The 19049-nt window shown below is 50.9% G+C and overlaps 1 protein-coding gene across 1 annotated transcript in view; it reads right to left on the reverse strand.

Annotated features, from left to right (window-relative positions):
* Positions 1–635: 635 nt before the first annotated feature.
* CFDP1 (craniofacial development protein 1) overlaps positions 636–19049 on the reverse strand; it is a 68659-nt gene continuing 50245 nt past the window's right edge. Inside the window, exons 6-7 of the mRNA XM_072872829.1 lie at positions 7001–7159; positions 636–1412 (exon numbers count right to left, since the gene is read on the reverse strand). Coding sequence (XP_072728930.1) covers positions 1322–1412; positions 7001–7159 — 250 coding nt within the window. The 3' untranslated portion in view covers positions 636–1321. The remainder of the gene's footprint in view (positions 1413–7000; positions 7160–19049) is intronic.

The raw sequence follows: 19049 nt of genomic DNA on the forward strand, positions 1-19049 counted from the left end.
GCCACAGAGCAAGAGCTGACTCAGCAGCTGACATGTGAGCCTAAAGCTGAGACCACGCTTAGAGCTGCGGGTAAGGGGCCAGTGGCAGCATCGCTCACCCCCCTGTTAGCAGGAAGGATGGGGCCTGTGCTGCCCCACTGGGCAGGCTCAGAGCATCCTGTGGGGAAAGGCTGGTGAGCACCTCTGCTCCAAGGATGTGCATGGGCCAGACATCAGGAGCTGCTGAACTCAGCCAGCCAGAGCAGAAGGGATGGCCAAGATGACAGTGTGTTGCTGGCCTCCAGTTCCGGCCACTTGCTCCACACCCAGGCTCCTCAATCTGCCCTCCCAGGCAGCTTCACTTGCTGAATGTCCCTGCGTGGCCAGGCCTTGGGTGGGTTTCCTTACTCCTGCAGCACTGCTACAGGAGAACTACATTGTCCCCATAACCTCCCAATTCTGGGTTTAACCCCACCACCAGCCCCAGTAGTGCAGAGGGAAAGCGATCCAAGCACTTGCCCTGACCCTCAGGCTGCTATCAAGGCAGATACTAGCCACCTCTGAGCAGGGATTGTCATGATTGCAGTCAGACACTCATTACTGTATGTGACCCTTAATTTCTTTGTCCTCTGCTTCCCACACAAACCACGCTGCCAGCATACAAGAGTGGCGGGATGGAATACTTTATTCATGTGAACGCTTGGATCCTGACCCATCCTGCCTGCTGCTGCAGCTCCCATCTTCTTGACAGCGTGAACAAGGAAGGATTTCTTCATGACCTTGCTTAAAACCCCCCCAGCATCATCAGACCCCACACACAAGTACAGACAGTTTGGCTTTGTCCGGGCAGGAGTGCAGCACGGAGGGGCAGGGAGCGCTGTGGGGCTGGCAGAGCGTGGAGAAGGGCTCCAGCCCTGAATCCCATGGCTTGTGCATGCACAGCAGCCACGAAACTTTCCTGCAGCTCCTCTCTCAACCAAATACACCAGCCGAGCCTTAACCCAGGCTCCAGCACCCTCCCAGCCTCAGGGGCTCCTCCTGCTGCCAGAAGCACCCGGGGTTGGCAAAGGATGGGTGCCACTATCTCTTCTCCTTGGAAAGCTCACACAGGTCTCTTCTGTCACCTGCTGGACCATTTAACCCTCAAAGTGCCCCCTGCCCGCTGACAAATACCCTCCCCAAACTATTACAGTAAAAGGAAAAACCTGTACATTGAGACATACAGGCTGAGTCTTGGGTAGAGAACGGTTTCCGTGCCTGGTGGTCCGGTGGTGGCTGGCAGCCCCCAGCCAGTGCTCAGGCACAGAAGGGAGCAGGATCTCCCGCGGCCACCCCCGGCACATCAGGGTTTCATCCTGCTCAGTCTGATGTCACGTTCAATTTCGAACTGCCTGTGATCCACACGCTCTAGGAATGCTTTCCTCTCGATGTACCTGCAGGGAGGCAGAGAGGCAGAGGCTGTAAGCAGTGCCCGCAGCAGCCAGTGCTGCCCCCAGCCCGGGGCAAAGCCAACCCAAAGGGACGAGTGGGGAGGGAAGGCATCATCTGCGTCCCTCCCTCTCTTTCCATGAGCTGATCACTGCACTGAGTGTCTCCTACAGACACCAAAACTGCTCCTCGGCCTGATGGGTGTCTCCCGGCAGACTTGCAGAGATCTGTGGCGAAGGGTCCCCATAGGCTGGAGCCATGGGCTAGCTGCTTCTGGTTCCAGCTCTTCTCTTATGGCTGAGAAATGACCTTCACAAACAACTTGAATGGGCCCAGGGCAGGTCTTCAGCAGGAGAGGCAGCTCTGAGGCTGCCCAGGCAACCCTGCCCACGCACCCCCAGCAAAGCATCCCAAACCCAACCACAGCAGCACAACCCACAATACAAGCTGGTAACGGGCACAGGGAGCAGCAGGGATGCAAACAGCATCACCTAGCAAGCCTACAGCAGCTCAGAGATTCAGGCCAGGGGTTTCCCAGCCACAGACCAGCTCCTAACCACTGCTGAGTATTTACTTCTCCCTCTCAGCAAGGCACCTGAGCGCTGCAAGGAAGAAGGCAAGCACACCTATGCCTGGAAAAGCACCTTGCCACTCATTAATGGCATGCAGCTGAATTTTAATGTACTTTGCCGCAAACCCTTGCCACAGATCGCCTGGGGCTGTGCTACTAATTAACCTACAGAGGGAGCGAAATTGCAATTCAAAACAGGAGCTGTAATTGAATCATCACAATTGTTTTGCATTTGTTCCAGGGTGGCAACACTCGGCTGTCATGACAAGGTCATTACGCTCAGCACCGGCGTAAGAGGCATGAGCTGCTGCATTTGGCTTCTCTCTGGCGGTCACTGCTTTTCCTGCACCACAGCTGGTGCCGGCTAACCAGAGAAGCCCATCGCTTGAAAGGAAGACCAAAGGCTGCAGGGAAGATGAGCATCGCAGGCTCTGTGGGTTTTCCAGGCTACCGGGTGGCTGGCAGTGTGCATGGAGGTGCTTGAAGACCCAACTGCATGGGAAGGTTGAAGCCCCCTCCCACCACCAGCAGTGGTCCCTCTAGAACAGAGGGGCTGCACTGCCTTTGGTGATGAGGTCTCCGCTTTATGCTACAGCTATCAAACTGGTGCTGAATGTGCTCCCGGGACCAGGGTGCCTTCGCCCTTGCTGTGAGGGACGGCGCTGACACTCCTGCCCATCCAGTCATTGGAAATGAATTAATCCAAATTCATTTCAGCGAGAGATTCCCCCCCTGCTTGGCCCCCGAGCTAATGAACAGCAGCCCCATGCATCCCTGCTGCCACCCTATTCCCATCGCACCCCGAGCCCATCTCACACTGACACAACTGGGTCAGCTCATCTCCGCCAGCTGTGAGGGGCAGGGACCCAGTGCGGCGTAACGCAGACGATGTGCTGGCCATGACGAGGTATTTTTCTGATCCCCTGCCCCTCACTGTCAGAGGAGGGCTGTGCACTGAGGCCCCCTCCCCATGCCAGCTCAGGAAGGGCGGGCAGGGGAGTGTCGCTTGCCTTCATCCCCACAAGCAGGGAGGTGACCGGCTCCTGGGGCCGGGCTCGGAGAGGCCACGGGAAGGAAGTCGGGGGGGGTCACGTTGTATATTACAGTGTGTCATATTGCTGGGTGTGTGGCTTTCCTCCCCTTCCGGTGCTAAACACCAACCGCAACCACAGCTGGGAAGGCGAGAAGCAGAACAGCGGCAACAGCAGGTTACCACTGTTAACCTGGGAACACCCCGACCACCTGGGCAGCAACAGCCCAAGCTAACAAATTTGAAGCTCCTTCTGTGAATCCCTTCTCCCAACCCCAGCAAGGGGTCAGTGCCTTCCTCCTCCTCCTCCATGGCTGCCGTGCCTCTCTAGCGGGCAGGGACTGGCTCCTGGGGGATCGATACAGATCATGAACCAGGAATGTGGTTGCACAGCCGCAGCCAGCGGCTCTGCATGGAGGAGGAACTGTGACATTACCCCATGGCGTTGTCCTTGGCCGGCCACAGAAAAGCGCCGCAGGGGCCAGAGCAGACCCCGCAAGGCACTACCTGTGCATACAGTGGGGTTTACGGGGCAGGCAGCCTGGGAACAAGCCCAGCCGGCTTGTACTGCATATGCACCCGGAGGCTGGAGGTGCTGATGGACACAAGCAGGTAAGCAGCAGGTCTGCAGGGTCAATGGAAGCCCCTCTGCCCCACTGTGCCCCGAACCCTGTGCCTGAGCTGCGGCTCTGTCTCCAGTTCCCAGCCTGGCTCTGTGCAGCCAGCAGCAAGGTGCTGCCAAACAGCAGTGCAAAGTGCACGAGCGAGGCACAAACAGCCATCCTGTGCTTGTCTAAATAACCTTTGCTACCTGAATCAGTACCTTCCCGTAAATTATCAGCCTGCGTGGAAACAGGGCAGCTGTGATCCACAGCAGAGGAAGGTAAATTTGCTGGAAGAAGAGGCTGTCTCTGCTAACAAGGGCAGCTGCAAACTGCTCTCGGGAGGGTTTCATTGGTGCTGCCTGTCCCCTGCCAGTCACCATCAGTCTCCTAGTGCACCCGGAGCAGGGCTGCACCCCCACTGGGCCTGCCCTACAAAGGTGGCCCAATTAAGAGGCTGCTACACATTTCCATTTATAAAGCACATCAGAGAGATTGACAGCAAAGGGGATAGCTGCCTCTGCTCCTTACTTCAGCCTCTCCTGTGAAATCCAGGACAGGCCCTCAGGATCTGACACAACCAGACTGCACAAGCTCAGATCCTGCTGCTGGGGAAATGCAAATCACCGTCTGGAGCTGGTGATATGAGGGGCGGAAAATCAGAGGCAAGGGTGGTCACAGCCACGGGGCAGCATGTGTCCCCACTGCCTCAGGAACCCTAGGGCTACGCTGCAGCTGGCTGATAACTGGCATCAGGAGCAGAAAGATGCCGCGGCCCCGTTGCTCAGCCAGCCACTAGCGTGCTGGCCGAGCACATGTTGCTGCTGGAGAAGGGCCAGGGAGGTCCAAGGTATGAGGAGCTCTGGGCTGTGAACAGCAACTTCTGCAAGTTTACTGCAAAAAAGAGAAATACAACCTGCCTTCCCTTCTGAGCAAAAAGAAATGCCTCCCGCCTTTCTCGAGACACACATGGACCATCTCTGTAGTGTGCAGGCACGCGTGGTGTTGGGTAGATGCTTCCAGGAGTGAGTTGTGGCTTTCCTTGTCAGGCAGAGATTTTTAATTACAAAGCAGGACATGCAGGGACCAGAGGTTTCTAACACACATTGGCACCAGGTTAGAAAGTGCCCTGCTCCCTCCTGCCTGGGTTGAAGGGTTAACAACCTCCCATTACGATTTTTATAGAGATGTGTAAATGATTGCCCACTGAAGGGTGAGCAGTATTAAAGGAGAAGAGGTGGCTGTGGAAGGACAACAGGCTCCTGCAAAATGACCTGAAGCTGGCAGCAGCTGTGTCTGGGTGATCTGCCCCCAAGCAGGCTGGCTGCTCCCAAACGGCGCAGCACACTTCACACCACGGGCGTTTACAGGTGGCCTGTAAGCAGAAATGCAGTGGGCTGCATGTCCGTCAGTGCTCCTCCTTCTCCCTTCCTTTACCTTGAAGGTGGATGCAATTCACAGCGAGCAGATATTCGGTTGATCCCCTCACATTACATGCCTGACTACCGCAAACAGATTTGTAGGGAGTGTCTAAAGTTATCATGGCACCACGTTTCTTGTTTCTTTAATGACAAAAATCACTTGCCAACAGCCCAGCGGATTTTCTAGCCTGGGATGTGATGGGCAGCAAACCCCAAAGCTGTTCAAGCTTACAGATGCTCTTAAAATTGCTGCTCTGCTTTGCTCATCTTTTCAATGTGCTGATCCCTTCTTCGGCCTTCAAGGACCATTACATTAGCATCTCTGGAAAGGTTTGCCAGGCATGAAGAGTGAGCTGTCCTGCTTGTATGGGGTGGGAAAGGAAACAGCACTGGCCAAGACAGGTCGACATACTAGGTTTGAAAAAGCAAGAGATACCACAAAACACTCATGCAGGGTAGCCTAGCCTGTTTGCGGTGCGTACAGTCCAGCTGAGAGTGATGGACCCTGATTCAGGCTGATTCCACCGACTGTGGAAGGAAACAGTGTCCCCCAGCAATCGGCAGGAGATGGTCTGGCTTTTAATGGTGATATTACCAACATCAGCCCAGTCCAGAGCAGTGAAAGCCCAAAGCTGTTACCACACTTAGCGGCCACTCAGACATCTGCATAGGGCGAATTCTCACTCCACATCCCATCAGGACAAAACAGCCAGGTGCCACAGACAGAAACAGGACCCTTCCCTGGCGCTGGGTTGTCCCAAAGCAGCCTGCAGCTCCTGATGGGGCTTCATGGGAGAAGCTCACCTTCCTCTTCTTCCTCCATCTCAGACAGAGTCTGGCACATGGCCTGGCTCTGCCTCCAGACTCCTGGCATGGGCCATTTCAATGCAGAGCCTTGCGTATAGGGCTCTGACCCTAGCATTTGCCATGCTGCAGACAGCATTGGCGATAATCTGGTGCACGCGTGCTCTGCCACACCTGTACGAGATGTAAATTGCTCACCTCCTTGGTTTCAGGGATCTCGGAGGAACACCTGCCCCTTCCAGCATTCCTACTGAATTGCTCTACTTGTTCAAGGGCAAGTGTCCAGAAACAGATCAGGGCAGATCTGGCGGAGAAGGGGTGCTGTGGAAGGGCGCAAGACCAAACTGAAAAAACCCAGCAGTTATAAAATATCTATTTGAAATACAAAATCCAATCTGTTGGAATGCAGAAGCTCTGAGTTTTTCCTGCAGAGTAAAAGAACAGCTTACAATAAAAATATATTTTATGAGCTGTCCACTAAGCCGGTTACATTTTCCCAGAGCTTAGCAAAGCACTTGCAGTGGAAACACTACTTCTGATCTTATTATCCTTCCCTGCAGTGCATGTTATTAACTTTCTGTTTTATTTACAGCATCGCCATTTACTTTTACGATACTTCCATTAACTTCATTGGAGTGAACATTGCTTGATGCACACAATCAACACCCAATGCTGCCATAATCTTTAACGCACCTTGCCAGCTGTTCTGGGTTTGCATACATCTTTACGAAGGAGGAGGGAGGACAGACGCAGCTGGAACATGTCGTTTGAAGAACGGAACAAAAAACATACCGCCCAATCTGAGACTTTTTTTAAAAAAAAGAAAACAGGGCAAAGGCAATTGTGTTTCCTCATGGGAGTGCTGCATTAGACCGGTTCACACTGCATCTGTGCCACTAGTAGGAGAGAAGATAAAGTACAGCCAGACTCTACTTTAGCTGGACTTGAAGAACTCATGAGGTTGTTAACAGAGAACAATAGGTGCTTGCAGACTTACCTGTCTCCCTGTGATACCTAGAACAGCTACTGGCTTTATATATCCCTAGGATAAATCCTTAAGAAATCCCAAGGGTTTGCTGAACTCTCTGTAGCAAGCGATGGGGTTCCTACATGTATAGGAAATGGTGGGAAATGCTGGACTACTACTAGGTAAAGTCCCTCTTACCCGTCTTTCCCTCGGTTATGGATAGCCAGCTCCTCCACAATCCCCTCCTCCTCCTTGAAGTTCTCCCAGTCCAGTTTAGATTTCTCCAGTGTGCTCATCTTCTGCTTTTTGGAGCCAATCTTCCCCAGGAGGCTGCTCATACCGCTTGGCCTCTTCACCCTGACGGAGACAAGGGAGCAAATGTTACTTAAATGCAGGGAGACAGTATCAGTTAGCAATTAAAAATGGAGCTGAGAAACGTCATGTGTGAGAGTGGTGGCCTTGATGGTGGTGAGCCACTGTCACTAAACAGATGGCCACCAACTTCAGGCAGCCTGCAGGCAGCAAGGTCACACTTCCTGCAGATCCTTCTCTGCTGTTCCCCTGGAAGCAGCAGAGTTCATTACATACATGTCTCAAGTGCTCGCTTTTTGTGAAAGGGCTTTTTCATTTATCTTCTTAAGAGAACAGAAAGCTTTCAGGCCAAAAGAGATCACTAAATCATCTTGTTTGACCCCTTGTATATACCAGGCCAAGCCATTCTACTGATCACCTCTGTGCTAAGCCCAGTTCTTTGTCTTCGGTTTAAAGTGTTGTTTTCTGGAAGGGATCCAGCCTCAGTGCGTCACCAGTGCTGACAACACATCTAGGAATTAACCATTTCGTTGGTATCAACACGCCTGTTTTCAACTTGATTTTGTCTACCTTTAGGTTCTGGCTGCCGCTGCTTATTCTAAATCTGAGTACTTTGGTGCCCGGGTGGGTCTCATTAGTAACGTACTGGTACACCATAGCAAACTTACATCTGAATTTTTTTTTTTGACAAACAGATGGAGCTCTTTATGCCTCTCATTGAAACACATTTTGTCCCAGCCCATACGTAATTTCTAAGGTTTTGTCCCCCTGCTTACGTCTCAACAGTCTTTGAAGATGGGGGCACCAGAACTGCGTTGTAACCCCCACCCTTCTCCTGACTGCAAATCTGTTTCTGTCCGAGGATTGCCTAAATCCTGTTAGTTACACCATCACGTGACACACGGAGTCCCAGTGCACATGCACCGCGATCCTACACCATCTCCGAGGTCCCTGTTTAGCAGGAAGACCACCTTGGTCTTTCAACTCCTTGTTTTTAGAGGACTGAAATTCCACCCACGTGGCAGGGCCCCCAAATATCCCCTTTATGCTGGGAAATGCACACACAGGGACTCGGGTCAGCTGGGTCGCCCTCCAAGGAAGACAATTCTCAGGGCTAGGAACTCATAAAACAAACTTGTATTAACCCCTTCCCAAACCCTCCCAGGAGAGGGGGGCAAACAGCATCCCACTGAACTCGGTGTTTACACACATTCCAGAGATAACTTAGGTCTGCAGGGCTGTTGCCTCTGCAAGAAGCCGGAGAGGAAATGATTCTCGTTCCTGAGAGATGGAGGAATCTGGGGAGGGGGGGGCCCAAGGAAGGCAGCCAGGTGAGCGTGGCAGACTGTTCTCCATCAGTTCTCTCCAAGCACGTCCTGCCCAGGGGTAGCCATTCTTGGGAACGCATCCAAAGCTGTCCTTATCGGATCATTAGCATGGTTTATGCTTCCATAATTTGCAAGCCTCTAAAGGAAAATAATTTCACCGTTTATATGGAATTAAATCAAAGCAAATTACATCTTTGTAAGCCTCAGCCAGAAGACTCTAAATGCAAGAATGGTTGGCCATGGTCACTTAGGGTTGCAGCTTCCTGACGTAGATATATTTGGGCTACAAACCTTGGATTAAGGGCATCTTGGCAGGCTCCATAGCCACCGGACAAAGCTGCCTGCCCCTCCTCATAATGCCCAGCCAGAGGAGCATAAATATCCTAGGACCTGGCCCTCTTATTTCTTTCAGTCCCTGCTCACTGCCAGAGAACGTGCCAACAGCCCACACTTTTCACTCTGCGGGGACACAGGCCAAGCCGGATGCTCTTTTATTCACCTTTATCCCTGAATGTCTCATCAAGATGTCTACAGCCCTCACATCACAATCACGCAATGAAACCTTGATCCTCACTCAGCCTCCGCTTCTCCTTTATTTTTCAAGACCTGATGGCTCCGAGTATCCTTATTTGCAGGTAGCAGGAAAGTGGTGCAAGGGGGCAAAATGTGCAAAGATATTCTCAGCGCAAGATAAAACCAGAGAGATTTGGTTCCCACATGTGGCTATCCAGGACTACATGTGAGCCTTGCACAACCACCAAACCCAGTATCAGATGCGTGTTCAAGTTGCAAGGCAGCGGGAAGAGAGGAGATATGACAAGTTAGAAGGCAAAACCAAACAAAATATTGGGCAAGCATCCCCTGTGGCAGTCCCTGCTGAGCAGCTGTCTGGAAGGCAGAGCCTGGTGCTCGAGCATGGCAGTTCCTTGTGCTGCACTGGGAGGCCTTGGGTTTTAGCAAGGGACTTAAAGTAAAGATGCTCTGAGACAGACCTAGAGAAGTGCTATGGCTGATCCAGCTGGCAATGTTCCTCCCCCCAGCCTGGGAGGCAGAAGGTGTTTAAATTAACACAAGGTATTGAATAACACATTTCTCTGAAGACACTTAACTTTCCAGACTCACTTGTGCTTACAATTCTGCCTACCTTTGAAGTGGGAGAAGCAGGGATGCAGAAATGCCGGGTGTTGTTCCTTGTCCCTACATGTCTCCTAAATGGTTCTTGGGGCAAAGAACCCCGATGGCATAAGAGCCATCTCACCTGCGCAAGGGCACTCACAGCTCACCTGCATCCGCCAACTCTTCTGTGGCTGGGAGCCTACAGCCACTGTACAGCTGTACTACAGACAGGCCTGACTCTGCAAAAGACACAGCATGCACCTGGAAAACCCACTTGAAGCTGTTTCAGGATCTCTCCTGGGTGTTAGAGGTATGTCTGCCCCACAGAGCAACAAGCAGGCTCAGAGGCAGGCTCGCACACGTCGAGATTGACGTCTTTTCGGCTGAACCTCAAGCTGTCAGCTGCTGGTGGGGAAGAGCTGAGCTGGGACAGGGGCCAATCGGCCAGGTTGGGCTGCCGCACACGTCCCTGCACGAAACACAGACTGGGACATGCTGACGGGCAACTGCTGTCCCCAAACCACAGTGGAGGATACCCATGAGCAAAGGAAACCAAAGGCATGATAGTTCATGGCCAGAGGTGGAAGCAGAGGCAGTGCTGGCCTCACAGCAGGAAGCAAGGGCTGGAGGCTAGGCGAAGGTCAGTTGTCACATGGGAATTCCTGGCATAAATTAACAACATCTACATGCACACATCCATCTGTAACAGTGCTAAAGGCCTCTGTATCTCCTCTTGGCCATGGATCTCAGGAATATCCCTTAAAAGATACAATTCACCCCATGTTTGAAGCTACAGAGTCTAGGTTATGAATATGGACTTCCATCAAGGGATTCCAGACAGCCACAAGAATACTTGCAGGTCAACAGTCCCTTCAAGGCAAGGGAACCTAACAAAACAGGGCAGGCTACGCTGCACCCTCGTTTTGATGACTACTCCAAAAATACTGCTAATATCCGGTGTCAGCCCCATGCTGGAGACAGGCCCTGGGCTGGAGGACCTAACTCTGCTCCTGCCCGGACAATTCTGTGCTGTTTGCAGCAGGACCAAGCCAGGCACCAAGACAGGGCCAGGCACGGGCTGAAGGACATGTTTGAGTCTGCTGCTGAGTCTTCACTCTGCGCTGAGCCTTTCATCACCCTGAATAAATCCAACAGCAAACCTGGGTGTGGGAATTCCTATGCTTGTGCCAAAATGAAGTAAATGAGAGACATTAAAGTCCAATTAAAAACTTGCTTGGCCTTAAATGCCTCATCTGTTTAAAAAGCAAGTAAAGGGGCCTGATTAATTGCATTCAGTGCCAACAACAGGAATTATTACCCTTTTTGTACTCATTAAGGGTATCTGCTGTGGCATCTTTAATCACCAAGGCATTTAAAAGACAGAAAGTAATTTGCTAAGACATAATGGATCCCGGGGATGAGAATAAGGACAATTGCCTATTTAGGACACAAAGACATGGTCTTACTTTCCACGATTAAAAAGCACAGCCCCAAATCAGCCCCTGAACCAGCAAATAAGTGTGCTAGTGAGCTCTGCCTTGGTGGGGGGATTCCCCTGCACCCATCTAGTGTCTTCAGGACAAGGATCGTGCCTGTGCATCACCCAACACTGTCACACACAGGGACAAACAGCAAGCCAAGGGCTCCCTTGCTGTCCCACCATAGGCGAACATGCTCTGTATTCCTGTCTTTAACAACAAGGCTTCCTCTCATCTCAGTGTGAGCCTGCAGCCCGACCAGTACCTTGGAGAATTGCTGCTATACCAATGATAAAGTGGCATTGTCACATGTAATCCATGAAGGTTGGCAGCATCTGGGAAATGTGTGCCTGCCTCCAAAGAGGCACACTTCATCACAAGCTTTATAAAATAATCTTCAAGCAATAGGAAAACAGGGCTACAAAGGTCTCATAACGCACCTCACCAGCCAAAGCAAGATGAGTTCCTCTCCCACCCACGCAGAGACGGGTGCTCTGAAGGCCTCCTGACACTAACCCCACATACACTAGAGGTTTCAGTACTTCATCGGCCTTTCACTTATGTAAGTTTTCCCCAATGACTACATTTCCTTGCTCAGCGTATGACTTGTTATCTTCTTCCTAGTAGCTACTAAGAACAGATCATTGCCTCACTTTTCACAGCAGCCTTTTATGTCTTTGAAAGCTTTTCATACCCCCCCCAGCTCAGCTTGCTCTTTCCTAGACTAAACAATCCCGGGTCCTTTCAAGCTTTTCTCATTCCTCACGGTTTCCAGCCCTCTGACCACTCTCACTGCTCTCCCCGGACTCTCTGCTATTGGCCCACATTTTCCTCAAAACGCAGTATCCAAAATGGGAAAGAAAGGGCTCCAGCCACGGCTTTACTGGCACCGGGAGCAGGAGCAATACTTCAGATGCCTTGCAAAGCACGCAACTCCTTACATGGGCTCCTATGACGTGTGCCTTTTTCACAACCGTGTGACAGTGTTGACTCATGTCAAGTCTGTGATTCACTGAGATTTTTGTTTGCTCCACTGCTGCCAAGCCAGTTATTTCCTTCCTCGATTGGTGCAGATGATTACTGCTACCCCAAGGCAGAGCTTGGCACTGGTTCTTCTGTGCTGTTTCTCCTGTTTGCCCTCACGTTCCCCTCGACACAGTGGATCTCGGATGTCTTCGCAGATCAGCCTCTCCTATTCACAACACCCATGCTGCAGCTGTCGAAGAGTAACACTGGGGAAAGTACCTCCCATCTTTGTGAAATACCAACAGAGACAATTTAGCAGCTGAACCAGCACCAACTGGCCAAACAAGATCAAGCTGATGGCCAGAAGCAGGCAGGGACCAGCAGGGTCAGACTGCAGGAGGAGCTGTGACAGTTCATGTTGTCCGACTCCAATGAACGAAGGGTGCCCAAAGGACACCTGCTCACGTGTTGATCAAGGAGCCAGCAGCGCCCACAGCTCCAGCCTGCAGCCTGACCTCGACCCTTGGGGATCACAAACCCTCTGCTGCTCTGTTTCTGCTGGCTCCGCAGGAGCGTGCAGACCGCAAACCCTGCACTGCTTCTCCATCTGCCTTGTATCATCCTCTTTGCTGTGGATAACAACAACTTCTGTAGCAGGAAGGTCCTACTTCTGTCTTCTACCAATACTTTTAAGAAGGGCTCAATTCGTAAGAAGCAAACACTGAACACAAAATAGGATGTTACTGATGCTAGCTAACAGCCCAACACTACCCCACCCCCCTTCTTGTTATGTTACGTTTTGGGAAAATAGTGTGAGCAGATGCACTTAACAGGACAGTCACTGCTGTACCCAAATCACGAGCGAGATGCTCATTTTCCCCCCCTTGATGAAATCCAGCCCCCCCGAGCCCCTGTTAAACAGAGTGGCTAATAACCTGTTTTGTCCATGAGGATCTTGTGATAAAGTGGCTGCTGCAAGACTTGGACCAAGCAGCACATTTTTTTAGATGATGCTGATTCTACCAAGGCATCCTGCACACCCCGCAGCTATGTGGTGGAGGAGACAAGACAACAGAGCTGGACATCTTCTCTGGCCTCATTGCAGGCTTTTGCACCTCCCAGAGCAGAGACAATTTGGTGCTGAGTCCTCTATCACCTTCCAGCATACATCCAAAACATCTGGTGACTACCCATGAGGCACTGCAGAGCAACCTTTTTTTTTTGCATAAACAAATCTGGACTCACAAAGATGACATGATTTCATCAGAAGGAAATCTTGCGAGGCCAGGAAAGAACCCCTATCTCCTGCTCCAGCCTTTGTACACAGATTATCAAAGAAATCACCTTTACCATTTACCATTTTAAAAGGCAGCTCACACCTACAACCTAAAAAATCCACTCTTAAGGAAGTTTCAGAACCAGGATGGATAGTTTTTGTTGTGCATTAGATGATGAGACCATTGCAATGGGCAAGGGTGCTTACGCTGTCTGGCACAAGAGGACAAGCAGGAGGCATCCGCTCGCAGGTCTTTCAGCATGGCTGAACAGCTTTGCAAATCTTCAAGAAGAACAACCCAACTCAAACATAAGCTATAACACAAACCGCTTCCCTGCTGGCTGCCTGCAATGCAGAGCAGCACGTCAGATCCCACTATCAGAATAGGATGCGGGCAAGTAATTGTCACCGAGTGCAGAAAGGTGGTATCTCAGGCCACGCAGCCCTGAAAGTACCATGTTCATCATCAAGCCCTGGCTCTCCTGCAGCCCCTCTCCTGCCCAGCTCCCTTCCCCGCTGAGGCCTGCAATATTTACTTGAAGCACAGCGACAGCAGCTCTCTTCCTGTCACCCCAAGCGCTTCGATGGCAGGGATGCAGGTGAGAAACTTTGCCACTCAGCAGAGAGAAGAGCACAAGGTTTCATAAATAGCAATATCTATTCCTGCCATGAACTGCTGTAAAGCTGAATAGTTTCCTTAACGGCAGGAAGTGGTTCTCATACAAACTAACCACAGCTGGGCAACTGATGCAGCCAGCAAATACTTTCATTTTAATAAAGTGGAAGATTCCTGCCCAGCGCACCACGGATCACCCTCCCTGCTGTCCTCCCTTCAAACTACAACGTGCATGGGTGTGTGAGAGACATTGCATGAGGAGGATGTATGCAGAGACCCGGCTGGTGGCCATGTGTTAGCTCTGCTGTTCACTCCCAGCCTCTCCAGACCAACAGAGGAACGAAAATGCTGGCAGGGGGGAAGATGGGCACACAGCAGGAAGGGAAGCACGATGCCATCTGCTCCTCAAGGTCAGGGTGGTCTGGCTGGACAGAGCAGGTGGCAGCAGAACAACGGTGCCCGGTATCACCAGCTTGCAGGAACCTTCCCCAGAATGATAAAACAGGTCTTTCTCTTCAGACCCTAAAACCGACGAGCTCTTCCCATCCCTTTTCCTGTGTAACCAGCCAAGGATAGAAAAATCTCCCAGGCCAAACCCAACTACATTTCTTTTTTTATTTTCCTACTTGGCATTGTTTCCCAAACGGGCACTCAAATGGATGTGGAGAGCGGCTCAGCTCATTCTCGGCCCTGCCTGTCACAACAGGTATTTAAAAAAACAAACAAGAAAGCCTCCCCGATGCCAAACAAACAAACATTTAAATCCCAGGTGGGGGGGAAAAAAAAAAAAAGGCAAGCGTGGAGGAAATGCAGATAAAAGGGTGGATGCTGCTGGAGGGCTGGCAGGGTGGTGATGACCCTGTTTGGATGGCAGCACCCAGGACTGAGCAAACGCAGGGCAGGCTGGCAGAGAGAAGACTGCCTGATTGCCACTGCTTGGCCAGGGCAGTGCAGACTGAGGAGCTTGCTGCCAACTCAGATACTGGTGCCTGTCCATATGCTCTGCTTGCTGAGCTGATAGCAGATACCCTAAAGCACACATAAACTGAGCCAAAGAACCTGCCTGAAACGCTCTAGGAGTAGCAGTGATTTTTGAGGCAGCGTTATAAACCTGTATCTTTGTAGTGAGGGTCATAAAGCTTCTTGCACTCTGAAGAGTGACATGCACCAGACCACTGTGGAAAAGCAGCCACGACTGGGGCAAAACCCATTTGGCAGTGCCAAATGATGGGGCACAAGAGAGTAGGCAGTGCAGGCAGCGCAGGCAGCTACGTCCAAAGGTAGCAAGAGACACATGCACGTACACTGGCAAAATGCTATTACCCTGCCTGCAATCCTGCCAACAGACTGAGGCAAATTTATTTCTACTGCATGGAGGGCTTTGCTGACAGAAGCAGTCGGCAGCTCCCGGTGAAAATACTCCGAGTACAATTACCCTGCAGAAGGTGGCTGGTCTGACTGCAGCAGGGCCAGCCTGAAGTACTTACAAGGACAACAAGGAAATGTGGGTTATAACTCGAGCTGATAGCGTGAGTTAACTCTTCTCGGGCTTTTGTTCAGGCTTGCCAACCCAAGTTGCTTTGCCATTACTGCTGTTGCAATGCAAGCTAGCAAAATCTGAAGAGCTAAGCTGAGCCCCAGGTCCTTTCTGGTTTCTGATGTCACCCCATATCCCCTGAGACCTCAGGACAGCCTCATGGTGAAGACCCCTACATGAACACTGATGCTCACAGCTTCTTTCCACTTGCAGAAAGTCTTTGACACCGACTCTGCTGAGCTGAGGAGGTAATCCACAATCACAGCACAAAGCAGAACTATTGTTAAAATAAGCAACGTGTCAGACACATACGGAAGAAAAGGTGTAACCTCTCAAGAAGCGAGAGTGATAGCTCTCCTTCCCACACAACCTGCCTGCCTTCCTGCAGCCAGGATCTACATGGAAGAGTTTAAGATGAAGATAAAAGGCACTGCCAGGCAAGGACAGCCAGACTGCTACACCCTGGGAGCCCAGCAATCAAAGCCTGGCCAAGATGACACAGTTTCCATCAGCGTGGAGAGGCAAGGGCAGATGTGACAGACCAAGTGCATGTGTGATGCTGCCTTGGTGAGGGTTGCTGCAGGCAGTGGCAGAGCTTGCCACGGACGCAGTTGATTCTGGATGTATTTGTGTCTAAATATAGTCAGTGGGGGAAGAGAGATTTGTCACAGGGGAAAAAACGTGTCACTCCCACCTCCCAGAGGCAGTAAGCAACAGCCCGCCAAAGGGCAATGCTCCGGTATTCCAGCTACTGTTTTATTGCTGGATCAGTTATTAATCCAGCACAGTGAGTTTCTGTGGGACTTCACAAGTTGCGCAACGCTGTTTCGCTCTGGCAGAGTGCACCTCACCTTCAGGAGAGAACTAAGTGTCATGGAACCAGCTTATGAACAGCAAAACCAACACGGCAGGTGGTGAAGTCGCTTGCAGAGCATCACACCACGGGATGCCAGTGGAGATCCCAGTTAGTGACTTCTTTTCTGGTATACTTTCCAAGATATACAAATACTTCATGCTCATCTCCACGTCATGAATTGTGCTGGATAGGCCTTTCCAAAGTATAGGGCTGGAAAAACAGACCTAAGGGCTGCCTTGCCCCAAAACAGGACAGCACAGATGTGGTACCAGCTTGTTCTCCAGTTTGCTCCCCAAACTGGGGAACAACCCAGGTGTAAATACACAGTAATACTGCACACATGAATACAGTTATTCCAGGAATAAAACCAGAGTTGGGTCTCCATGTGCACCAAGAGGCAAATTTGCTAAGCAGAGGAGAGATGGAATGCCTTGGCTCAGGAAGAGCAGAGAGCAGCAGCAGTAACACAGGTGCACAGCTCTGCTGGAGCTGGCCTTTCCTCAAGCAGGTCCCATCCCCTAGCATCTAGGTCTGCACCCTCGTCTCTGGAGGGCCTGGTCAAGAAGCATGGGCTGGTGTCTCATTTTACAGGCTTTGGAGGACATGCTCATCAAGAAATACATCAGTTCTTGGGGAGCTGGCTGCCTCAGGCAGAGCCCCTGACCTGCAAGTGCCCTTATCAGCAGGAAGGGGTCATTAGGGAATGGACCAGGGTTTCCTGCTCAGGACCGAACCCTTTGTGAAGGGACTGCTGCCACGGACAACCTGCTTCCTAACAACCAGAGGAAGCAAAATATTTTCCTTAGGCCTCTGAGACAGAGTTGCTATGGGGTGGTTGTCAACAAAATGAAGTTGCACTTGTGGAGCTGGGCAGCACACGCCACGCACGGGCTGTTACTGCAGGATAAAGGTGCTCCCAGCAGCTTCACTGCCTGCCCCGAGCGCTGGGGATGATTCAGAGTGGCATAAGGCCCCTCTGTACCAGTATAACTGCAGCTGCCCTCCGGGCTGTACTGGCAGAACTGTTTTAGCAAAAACAAAATCTCACACCCTCCTAATCAGTACGACATTGTGCGGAGAGCACGGCTCGCTCTGGCTCCTCTCCAGCCTGGAGCACAGACGGAGGCTGTTTCAGCAGCAGACTCTCCTAATGCATTTGCAGCGGGCCAGCCAATTACGTTACAATATCTGCGTATGGAGCTCAACAGGAGCTTAATTGAAAGAGCTGTAGCATTCAAATGACTTTTGATACTATGAAGACATTAACGATTCCAACCCAGCACTAACCAGCCCTGTCTGATGCTCAGCTGATGGATACAGACCTGTAACTCGGGGCTTGGTCTGCAGCCAAAGCTACACCCCTGTTAACTCAGCACAGCACCGCAGCTGTGGCCAAATGCTGATGGAGTTGCCCCTTCCCAGCTGGAAGCTGCAACAACTCCTCACACGAGCTCTCCTCCACTCAGGGCATCCACGCAACACAAAACAGACCTGCTCCTGCCACTGAAGGACCACGTACATGCACCGGAACTCCCAAAACTGTTCCTACATGGACTAATTTGAACCTGCAAAGCACTGCTTGCATTTATTCTTTTTATTGAAAAATACCATGCATGCTCTTCATATATATTTTACATTGCTCTTAAGTTCTGTAAATGTTTTGGGATAATAAATGTGCCAGTTTCAGATGGATTTTGCTACACCAGCACAGAACCAGTACACTCACCCCACTCCAAGGTGGTGGGCTACATTTAATTTGGTATCTTAGTGCTGCCACTGAGAAGTGGCAAGAAATGCCTTTCATAAAGCTGTAACTGTCCGCACTGTGCACGTGTGTGTGGGCGGGAAGGTGCCCTGCTTCTACTGTTCTCTTTTCTGATCCAATGCACAGAAATCAGCAAAAATGCACACACGTACACAAGTTGCCAGTGAGCTTACACTACTATGAGGCTGTGAGGCATCTCACACCCCAACAGCAGCAAGAGCAAAAAATAAAAGTGAGAAGGCATGATGCTTTTGGTACCCGTATCTAACAGGTTGATGACCTGAAAGCTGCCAGAAGCTACTGCAAGTCGGTAGCTGCAGCATATAGCATGCTTGCTGGGCTACATCTTGGGTCACACACTGGAGCATTTGAGAGTAACACCCTGTATTACGCCCATATTTAGCCATGCAAATAAGTGTGACTTGACTTTCAAACACTCGCAGCTCTCACTGACTTCACTGGGTTCAGCTGAGACGTTTCAAATAAAACAGTAACGACCACAACTCTCTGCTGGGACCAAGCACAGACCATTTTTATCTTAAAAAGGCATTTGTTTGAGAACATTCAGAGCTACTAGAACCAAAAGCACTAAAGTTATCTCACTGTGCAACCTTAAAAACATTGACAGCTTTGTCTGCAAAACAACACGGATTAATTGGTGACCAATCCTTAAAAAAAGAATAGTTAGAAAAAAATTGCTGGCAAACAGAGGAGAAATTCTTCCTCTCTTCAGAGGCTCACTCCTTCCTCCTTTGTCTAACAGCAGATCTTTTGTTCAGGATTTCAGTTGCAAGCAGCCCCAAGGTACGTGGGGAATGTCTTGGTTATGACGAGCCCTCCAGACTGGTACACGGACTCGGTTTTAATCGGTAGAGAAACCACTCCAAATCACGCCTAAGAAGTACTGCTAATGGAATTGTTCCAGTGCTAAAGGGATTTCAAAGTGAATAAGTGCGGATGGCAGAGCAGCTGGTGCGACTCTCGGATTGCTCTTTAC

This window comes from Ciconia boyciana, chromosome 9, assembly GCF_034638445.1.
Source record: "Ciconia boyciana chromosome 9, ASM3463844v1, whole genome shotgun sequence".
Lineage (NCBI taxonomy): Eukaryota > Metazoa > Chordata > Aves > Ciconiiformes > Ciconiidae > Ciconia > Ciconia boyciana.